The 10,953-nt window shown below is 48.7% G+C and overlaps 1 protein-coding gene across 1 annotated transcript; it reads left to right on the top strand.

Annotated features, from left to right (window-relative positions):
* Positions 1–5,186: 5,186 nt before the first annotated feature.
* LOC135385284 (uncharacterized) lies at positions 5,187–10,953 on the top strand. Its single transcript, XM_064614503.1, has 5 exons — positions 5,187–5,343; positions 5,864–5,973; positions 7,631–7,650; positions 7,838–8,375; positions 9,536–10,953. The coding sequence occupies exons 2-5, from the start codon at positions 5,878–5,880 to the stop codon at positions 10,877–10,879; spliced, it is 1,998 nt and encodes a 665-aa protein (XP_064470573.1). The 5' UTR covers positions 5,187–5,343; positions 5,864–5,877; the 3' UTR covers positions 10,880–10,953.

The raw sequence follows: 10,953 nt of genomic DNA, 5'->3' as shown, positions 1-10,953 counted from the left end.
GCATTCTGATGTTGATTAAAAGATGTTTTCCTTTTTGTTTTTTTCTTTACCGGCTAATGACATGAACGATGCTGATTATTTCATATTTTTTCGTTACTAGGTTTGTCCACCTCTCCTTCTATTGTCGTTCACCACGGGGGACAATCGTTAAGAAAATTTATTCGAGGATTTCGCTTATAATAACGTATGGCTATCTCGATCATGTTACCGCTAGGTGCAGCTACAAGTGGGTGCAGCTGCATCAATTGTGTTGCCTTTCCGCCGCCTCCAGTGCTTTCCATAGCACAAATGAATATGAAATGAAGTGAAATTTGAAGTGAAATAAAAATGGCACCATTTCTACCGAAATTCAGTACGTTCAGTAAGTGCGGTACAAAGTCAAGAGCCACGTAGATGCAAGCGCCGACGCGCAGACGAGCGCAAAAAATGTACCTTGAAGGCCTATTCCCACATACAGCGCTTCGCTCTATTGCACTAGAAAATAGCGCTCGAAACCTAGGACTGTGTTTCCGCTTGCCGTTCTCACAATTCGAGCGCATAGCGCTATCCTGCTCTGAACACGCGAAATGTCGTTGCGACTTGATGCACCAGTACTACCGTGATCGTTTACTGTCTGCGTCGGCTATCCCCAGTACCATAAATGGTGACACTTTTGATGCTGTGGTTGCCATTATGGTGGGCTAGAATGGTTGCCATGCATTAGCAGATGAAACTCGTGGCCATTTTTACCCCCGTCGTCGTCTTCGCCTTCCCGCCTTGCAGCTTTGAGTGGCCGGAAGCGAAACGAACCCCGGCTTTCGCGACGTCACCGCTGAAAGAAGCTCCCGATTGGTTCACGCACACTTAGCGCTCAAAATAGCGCTGGAATAGTTCGATCTTAACTTTTGACCGTCATCATTCTTTCATTTGTTATCACATGATCTTATCTCATCCTGGGGTACAGTCGTGACGCTGCCCACATAAGTGAAGCCAACAGCGGTAAGCCGGTTTTCGTCACCACCCCCACTACCCGCAGCGCTGGAGTTCACGGGTGCTCTACTTCGACAAGCGCTGTTTTATAGCGGTTCGCAGCACTGAGAGGAGGAAAACATAGCGCTGTTTTATAGCGCTGTGTAGCAAATTGCTATATGTGGGAACTGGCCTTAACTCCGGGTGGGACGCCCCACATGTCTTTTCAAATCCGTTTCAAATAACATGCTGCGTGAGTCATGGGTATGTGGTTAAATGCTTATTGGTTGTTGTCCATGGACGTAATGTGCCCATCTCTTTCACATGGGCTGGTCGTTGCCGCGAGCGCTAAACACTAAGATGAGCGTTGTCCTTAGTCTGTGGAGACGTTTCCATGTCCTTCTATGCTTTCGATGCTTTGAGCATTGGCTACCGTATCATAATAGTCGTCGACGGCCAAGCACTGCATGAGAGCCAGTAAATGACTGTCGTCCTGCGACCGCCCGGGAAACAGTTCACGTCGTCACTTTCTACAGCAGCTAGAGTCTTACAATCGGGTACTACCTTTTTGATGGTGAAAGGGAGATTTGTTTTGTTGATTCCTGTTTTACTTCTGATCGAGCCATGAACTTCCCTTGAGCGTTTTGACGATAGAAGGGTGAAGAAACACAAACACATGGTGCGGGACTTCTGTTTCCTTCAGATTTGAGATCGCTCAGCACGGAAAATAGCTTCGTTGCAGGTTTTTTATTTCTCTTGATAACACCTACAGGTTACAGAAAACATGTTTTCATTAACTAATCCTTGGTAGCATTGCAAAAAAACAGATATGCGAAAATGACTTACCCTCTACACGAAGAGTGGAAAATACAGCGATCTGGTCAAAGCAGATCCAAGCAAAAACCTCAGGTCTGGATACCCCGATAGTTCGAACAGAGACAGTTCTACTTCATAACAGGAGTGTACGCGTATGTAGCCGATTGAGGCAGACGCGTGGAAGTGACCTAGGCTAGGAATAGGTTAGGGTCTAGCGTCTACCCTATGGTCTACACTATTATTCGAAAATGTGTTTTAAAATGGTGAAAAATGTAGATTTCCCACTTATATTTATATACGAGGGGCGCTCAAGTCAAACCGGGACTTTTCATTTTTTGCAAAAGTAAAATGAATTTACAGGTGAGAAATTAGCTTTATTTTTCAACGTAATCTCCAGCTGCACTAATGCACTTGTCCCAGCGTTTCACGAGTGCTTGGATGCCAGCAGCGTAGAAATCCTCACCAGCGCGTAGCAGCCATGATCGGACCGCATTCTTGACCTCGTCGTCGCAGCTGAAGTGGCGGCCCCCAAGAAACGCCTTCAGTGGCCCGAAGAGATGGAAATCGCTGGGGGCGAGGTCTGGACTGTAAGGGGGATGTGGCAGCAACTTCCAGCCAAGTTCCTGTAAGGGGCGTGTCGTGAGATGCGCGGTATGCGGGCGCGCATTGTCCTGTAGAAGGAGGACTCCTTTGGTGATGAGGCCCTTTTGCTTCAGCGCCTTATGCACACCCCTGAGAACCTGGCAGTAATATGCACTATTGATGGTAGTACCACTGGGCAGAAAATCAACATGAACAACGCCCACCTGGTCACAGAAGACCGTGGAAAAACGTTGGATGTTCTCAGGAACTCTGACACTGGGCTCTGAGCCGCCCCGGCCGGGATCGTCCTGCACTGATGTACGGCCGTCTCGGGACCGTTTGCACCACTGAAACGCTTTGCTGCGGCTAAGTGTATCGTGGCCATACTGAGCCTGAACTCTTCTGTGAATTTCAGATGACTTACGGCTTCATTCACGAGAAACTTCATGACAATTCGCTGTTCGATGTGCGCGCTCACCTCGTTGTCGGCCATCTTGTCCAGCAGGTGTCTTCGGTTTTGCACAAACTTTGGAGCACCACGTGGCGAACGCGGAGGCCTGTCGCGTGTGAAAAGTACGAAAAACAAGTAGCGCGAGCCATTTGTACACTCAGGAGACAGAAAGTCCCGGTTTGACTTGAACACCCCTCGTGTATTCCCATATATGTATATATATATATATATATATATATATATTTCACGTCAGATTTACTCCTTACAAAAGAAGAAGAAATGGTTCTTTTCCCCTTCGTTTGGGAGGAAGGCGTATATGAGGTGTACGAACCTCTCGGAGAAGTGGCGAACGCAGGTCGGTGTGCGTTAGTTCGTAGGTTCTCACTGTCACTGAGACATTGAAGACTCTAAATGTGAAGCCCACAGTAATCAAGGAACTGGTTGTTTTCGGAAGGGTTATTCGGGTTGAATGCATTTGTTGGAAAAGGTGCACCCACACGGCCGTGACAGTTCGAATACAGTACAGCTTAACAAAACCGCTACGTAGTCATAACCTTTATCCGAGGGGGTCAGTTCAAGGAATTATTTATCATGCTGCATACTACCTTGAGTGGTAATGACATGTGTCAGTGTGACTGAAATACAGGTGAGTTTATGTTGTCTTGCAAGTCCTTCCACTGTTTTTGTGGTTAGTCGCTTACGACGTACGCCTATTTGTTTTGCAGTTACGTCGTGGAAATTGGCCGCCGGACGTTCGAACGCTGGAAGACATACTATGCTTTGAACGAAATGGTGCATTGAGGCCTCATGATATTAATGTGTCACAACTTGCAGTGTCGTTTCTGTAGGTACTGTTACTTTTCGGATTTGCATTTCCTTTTGCTGTGTGTGGCGGTAGATACTGGACACTTCGATACTAATCGCCAAGCCGGTTGGGATTCGAATTTGAACATAATGTACTCTTTGCACCTACTTTGTGTCTCGATGACCAATAAATGTGTGTTTCAGTTCACATGTGTTGCTCTGTGGTGCCAAACGTACCTGTTGCACTTCGCTCGTTTGGTATTTGGTATTTCATTCATCAGTTGGTATATCGTGTGTGCTGCAGAACTCTATCGAAGAAGTATATCTGTCACAGCCCAGGAGAAGTATACGCTTGCTCCTCTAAAAGTGGTTTAAAAATATGCAGAAACCGCTTCGCTGGTTCTCTACAATATGGGAAGTATCGTGCACGTCAAGACTCACGACGGCACGTACACGAAGAGCCCGGATTTTGTTACGATTCCAAATAGTCACATCGCAACTCACGACGCAGCTCACTATGAATACAAGGACGCAATTGCACCGGCACCACCGATGCCAGTTCGCCGGTGCTTTTGAACGGCTTTGCATTATTGCCAGCCTTGTTACCGTCGTATTTCAGTATTTGGTTGAGGACACGAGTTTCTCTCATGGGCCAGAACGCTGCATTAATGCGACACACTGACTTGGATTTGTCCCGTCGCCGTGCGCCGTTTCCGGTCAAGGAGCTCCTCTTCTGTGGGTGGTGTCTGCATGCGAGGCCCCATCTCATCTGACAAAATGAGTGCATCAAGGTCGGGTCTTATAAAGGGTTTATTATAAACGGTTTACGACGCAATCATCGACGTCAGCGCCACTGCAGCGCACCTCTTAGAAATCGGTTTTGCATTGGTCTGGGTGCGAATGTGAACGGGCGCGTACTACCGCCCCGTGTACGCGTGGCGCGGATAGATCTCCTTGCGCCGCAGGCAATCGGGTGCGATTGTGAAGGAGTGTGTGACCGACTGAGACAGGTTCATGGGAAACGCTGCAGGAGTACCAATAACATTTTGGTCGAGCGTTTAGAGACCACCACTTCACGTGTCGTCTATTTCCATGTAGTCGGCTGAGGCATGGTTTCTGTCCCCAATAACATTCATATAGTGCTTAATTATTTTGAATGGACTAATACAATTTTTGTCGATTTCCACGAACTACGCTACAAGACGAAATAAGTCGCCTTCTTTGCTCTGGGCCCGTCTTCGTGTGCGATTTAATAGAGGAGCTACATGTAGCAAGGATTGCGATTAGATACGCACGTTTGAAACATTCTGGAACGGAACCAGTTAACGTTCTAGCGTTTAGGCTCACCTATCTGTAGTGTCGCTTTACGAGACCCACAAGAAGGCCATATGCACATTGTTTTCTTCAGCTGCGCTAGATTTCCCTCCAAGGAAGAACTAGAGCCTTTGCTAAGGCTCTTCCCAAAGTAATTACGGCAAAAGCCGTAAATCACATTTAAATGAACAGTGAACTTCCAATGTCATTCTAGCAGCGCCTACACATACAAAACGGATACCGAGGGAGACAAAGAGCCCATGCTAAACGACGAAGTTGAGGAATCCGGACCGCGCCCTCTGTTCTGCACGTTATCCGAGTCATGGAAGTCAGACCGTTCTGATCTTCTTCTCGCGACGGTTCTCAAAATTCACGGACATCTACACGAGGTAGACCTCAAGGCAGCCAATAAAGTCACTGCAGTTGAGGTAACGTCTAACTTTACTGTACTTCATCCTCGTTTGTGTCAGCTCCGTATAAGATGTAATGGTTAGCTTCATGCATCCGCGGGCTATGCTTGTGTTCTTTGTCAACAAAGTCTTAAGCCTTTGGGGTTCTCTTTGTTTGAAGAAGTTGGAATAGATGATCTGAGACGCAAAGTTTGAGCGGTGTGAGCAATGCATTGCACTAGTCACCAGCACCGAATTTCCTTGCGACAGGAGTCGGATTGGAAGGGCTGGAAACATCAGGTAACTTGATTATACAGTCCGAAACAGACCTAGTCAGTGAAAACCCCATTAGTAAAGCTAGCATGTGTGGTACATTCTAACATGATAGTGCATGCGGTGACATGCAAGCGTCCTGGGTTGTACTATGTTTTCTTTCTCAACGATCCTAAGTTGCCACTTACTCACACAGAGATTGTACTGAGAGGACAGTCATACGTGTGCGGCATATGATGTTCCCACAATGAGTTACGACTGATGTTCTTTACTGCTTCCCTGGTAGGCCTTCTACTGACGATGTCTTCCGCTCAGCCCCCGGCCAACGAGGAGGAAGCCAAGAAAGAGAAGAAACAGAAGCGAAACGGCCAACCTGAAGTTGCTATGGCAAACGACGTAAGTACTTGTGTTTTAACCTCTGTCATCACCGCAGTCATTGCAGATATGGCGCTGTACGTGCGCTGTGTAACTCAAAATTAAGTATTATTGACGCTGTTAAAAATGCGGCCTGCGGGCGCGACAACATCCGCCAACCCTTCTGGTACAAACGCGCCGATCACGGCTTCCAATAGCAGTTTTGGCCCGGCCTTGTGGCCAAGGCCCTCTGCATTTGGTGACCCGAACAAAGAACACCACGTTAGGCGTAATTTGGCCCTTCTCCATCCCAAATTTTGCATCGATCAACGAATTACTTCTTGGCTTGTGACTTTCTGTGGCTTTTTTTACCCGGTCAAAGCTGTGTCCGGTCGTGCGCGAGCACCTCCCCATCCCAGCTCGCTGTATCGGGTGCGCGAATGTTCCATCCGCTAATGTTCCCGCCGAAGCGGGGTGCTCCCCTGTGGAGTTCGCTAACTGCTTCAAATTTGCCATTGCAATTGAACATCGGTGAGACGCTCGCACGGCCATGGCATTCCTTTTCACGCTCTTGGTTCTTAGGGCGTGACGTTTTCTCGTATTTCCAGGGGGAATTCCGGCATGCTCTAAACACCTGGCTTCTGCTCTTCTCACGTATTTCGTCCAATCAAAGTGAATCTACGCCACTTTTTCGCGTGGGATGTTCGTTGCCGTGGTCAGTGGTCCGCGAGTAATAAAATGACGCTATATTTCGAAATCGAGTGGAACGGATGCGACTGTCCCTTTAACCACTGTCCTAAATATCGTGATCGTTTTATTTCTTCCGGGACCTAACGATGTTACTTAGGAATTCGATGTGCGGTCAACACGTTCGTACTTTACTCATATTTTAATGTGATAGCATTCTTGTGCTGCCTCCTCGTAAATTCCTGTGTTTCGAGCTGAAAACTCACTGGACGTCACGGGAGTCACGGGATAGTTGGCGTCACGGGAACCGTGGGCGTAAAGTCACTAGATGGGGAACGTAACGCCATCTTCTGATCGTTGCATCCGTGACCTTTGAGCATTAATGGCGGCCGTTGCATGCCTTTGCCAACCCATGCTACGGCAGCCATTCTTGCTCCAAGGTCGACGTGGGAAACGTAAAGGATGGCGTTACCTTCCTCAAATCCGGTGACTTCACGTGGGCGCAGCAGTGTTTATGCCAGACTGACAAGGCGGGAGAGCGATGTCTTGCTAGTCTTGCTTGGCGTGGCGTGGACCTGCCGACATGAACAAACATTCGTTCTCGGACTTGCCTTGTGCATAGGCGTCGAATGCGTGGGCACTTGGGGTCCTGAGCCGCCCTCATCCTGAATTTTCCAGAGGACCGCTAAATTCCTGCAAAAAGCCGGAATCCCCGACACACTACCAGACCGCTGTACATGAAAGGTCAGAGGGCGTCAGAACGTGTCAGAACGTGGCGTAAGGCTTCGCTTTGAACCGAGATTTTCAGTTTGTGGGGGGGGGGGGGAACAAGGGGAGCTGTTTCGTCCTAGGAGGCAACGTTCGTAAAGCCAGGGCTCATAAATCGAGAATTTACTATGTAATACCAATGAATTTTCGTTGCTTTCATCTTCCGGACCACCAACACGCACTTTTATTGTGTATTGCTTTGGACAGTTTTTTCAATTGCGAATTTTCGTTTTCTCCCTCATAGGGCGTGGAGCTTCGCAATCTGTAAGTAAACATACCTGTGTCTTATTAGATTATTGTAGTCGAGAACGAGTCGAGAGGATTGTAGTCAAAGCGAGAACAACAGACAAGCGCATGGTGACACCCATAATGCGACACCATTTGTTGGAGAAGTTGTGAACTATGCGGAAATCTGCGAGAGACATGTGGCAACTTAACTTGTATTTTTCAGGGGAGGTGTAACATCGATTAATATTACAATGAAGGCGGCTCCCCTGGACCCTCAAGGAGTACCGCCTCCAACGAACAGAAGCTCTGCTTCAGCTTATGCAGGGGCTGGCTTCGATGCTGGCATCGCTGTTGCTACTGGGGCAAATGGAATGGCCGTTTCCTCGGTTCCACGTCGTAGGTCCTCCTCAGCTAAATGCACCAACAGGAACGACATCGGTCGCGCAGCGGAGAATGTGGGGGGCCCTATGTGCGCTATCAACATCTCCAGGAGTTATGGCACGATTCGGGAGGAAGGCAGTTGCCAGCAGCCCCGAGCTGTGAAGAGCAACAACAGCAAACCATCCCTCCAGGTCGTATCAACCGAAACCATTGCAAGGCGCCAGTGCATTTACAATGTGGAACAAGAGCAGCCTAAGCCCCGTCCGACGTCACCGTCTACATTCTTGCAGGGCGTGGTGCAAAGCGCGCCTGGCCGTTGCTCTGTGAATGCCCTCTGTCAGGCGGTCCCCGCTCAACAGGCACCTCCACAGGTGTCTCCGGTAAGATTACAGACTGGAGGTGGCAACGCAAATAGAGTGCTATACTGAGTTTTTCACGGAAAAAAGAAGGGAGAAGAATAATTCGCAAACGGCTCAAGCAATTTTAGAACTTTCTGTTGCTGAATATTCCTCAGACATCGTTGATGCCTGGTCATTGCTATGTGAATCCCCTTTGTTAGACAGTGCCCGATCAACAGTCACCTAGAGAGGTATCTCCGGTAAGATTACAGACTGGAGGTGGCAACGCAAATATGTGCTATACCGGGTTTTTCACGAAAAAGAAAAGAGGCAGAATAATTCATAAACTGCTGACGCAATCTTAGAACTTTTTGTTGAATATTCCTGACACATCGCTTGCGCCTGGCCGTTGCTCTGTGAACGGCCTTTGTCAGGCAGTTCCCGCTCAACGGGAACCTCCACAGGTATCTCCTATTAGAGGTGGCAACACAAATATAGTGCTATACCGGGTGTTTCACGAAAAGGGGGGGGGCAGAATAACTCATAAACGGCTGATGCAAATTTACAACCTTGTGAATATCCATCGGCCAACAGCTGTCCAGTGCTAGCTCATTTTCTGAACAAATTTTGAACTTTTCAATTTTGCGCTTTGGACGCTTTCGGCATCTGCCGCAATAATTAAGACCTCAAGCGAAAAATATTCAAGGAAGAAACCCCGTAGACAGCGATTTGTTTGAGTTATTAATTTGGTTTCGGTTTACACATTCCTAGCGCGGAGCAGGGTAGCAAGCCCCGGCCCGACGACATCCCCAATGTTATCCTGCTATCTCCTGATTGGCTAAAAATGGGAGTCCTACGATTTTTTACACTGGACATTTATGTCACAGGTCTGCGCCTGCCCTCTCATCTGATAATCTTATCATTGTGTGCAGTGGTTGACCTTGAGCACGTAGTTTTGAGTACACGCCTGTCGATACTGGACACAAAGAAATTAGCTGCAGTGCGAATGGCCTTTGATATTCGTAATGCAAACTATGTTCATTTGCTATCGAAAGGTTGGTTTATACCAAAACGGTTGGAGTTCAGTTTCGTCTAGTAGAGATACAAAATATTCGCTTGGAAGCATAGGGGAAATGAACTACTACTGTCACTATCCACATAGAACAAAAGTTCAGATTTCAGGCAGCTGACATCTCGCGCAGGTGTACATGGGACCACCATCAGCGGGTTACCGGGCTCCCAGCATGCCGCAGCAACAAATAGCTGCCACCCTTTCAGGATCCAAGGCGGGTGAAACAGTCTCTGTATGCTGCCGAAGCAACACCCAGCTGGGCAACCCTATGAACATTCCCCAATACGAGCAGCCCCGTCAGGCCAGCTTACCACAGCAAAGACAGATAGAAGCCACTCTTTCCGAATCCAAAGCGGGTCAAACAGTCTCCGTATGCTGTCGAAGCAACACCCAGCTGAACAGAAGCCCTATAAACCCTGCGCAATACGGGCAGCTGAGTCAACCCACCTTGCCGCCACAGCAACAAGTCGCAGCCACACTCGCAGGATCTAGGACGGGTCAAACAATCGCTGTATGCTGTAGAAGCAACACACAGGTGAACGCGAACCCTACCAATATTGCACAGTACGAACAGCCAAGCGCTCCACAGCAACGACAAGTAGGAGCCGCCCTTTCCCAATCTAACGCGGGTCAAGCGGTCTCTGTCTGCTGTCGAAGCAATACTCAGCTGAACAGAGGCTCTACTAACCTCGCCCAATGCGAACAGCCGTCTCAGCCGACTTACCAGCCCCAGCCCGCCCGTCCGCCTCAGTCGACAGCTGGATACCAAGCCCAAGCTTACCAGGCGTGTCCTGCAGGTGGATACCAGGCATCAATTGCAACGGGAATCCAGGCACCGCAGCCGCTGTCTGCTCTAAACCAGAACGCAGCACTACAACCACAATTCCAAGGCCAAGGCGTTACAACTAACCAAGAGGTTACAGCAACGGGATACCCAGCACCACCCCAGCCTTGCTCAATGGACCCAACATGCCAGGCGGAGGCTCGCGTCATAAATTGCCAAGGGGGATACCAACGGGCACAACAGCCTTACGCAATGGACCCAAGAAGTCAGGCAGCCGGTGTTACAGCAGCAGGATATCTCAACCAACCTGTGCAAGGCTACGCTGCCGCTGCACCTGGGCAACCAGTCATCCCGGTGTCACAGCGTTCCCCTCTTTCTGTTCAGATGGCGTCGTACGAACCGAGAGATGTATCTCAGCCGGCCTCACTGGTGCAACAGCAGACAATGTATCAACAGCAGCAGTGCGTCCCAGATTCTGGGGCGATGTACCAGCAACGAACCATAGGCTACCACAGATCTCTCGAGTTGATCGATGGCCAAGACCAAAACCGCAATTATGTTGCACCAACGCAACCTCAACCAGCATCGACAAGTATTGTTTTGGGTATTGAGCTGAGAAAGAGTTCAAAACATGACGCGTCAAGCAAGAGCAAGAAAAAGGAGGCAAACCCAAGTAGCGGTGGCAAGTGATCCTGCTCGGTTGTAGTTGGTGTAATGACGATCCGGTTGGTGGTAAGGATCGATTAAAAGGACTCATGTATTAA

Source organism: Ornithodoros turicata, chromosome 2, assembly GCF_037126465.1.
Source record: "Ornithodoros turicata isolate Travis chromosome 2, ASM3712646v1, whole genome shotgun sequence".
In the NCBI taxonomy this organism is placed as follows: Eukaryota; Metazoa; Arthropoda; class Arachnida; order Ixodida; family Argasidae; genus Ornithodoros; species Ornithodoros turicata.
This window is presented reverse-complemented; position numbering and strand designations above follow the sequence as displayed.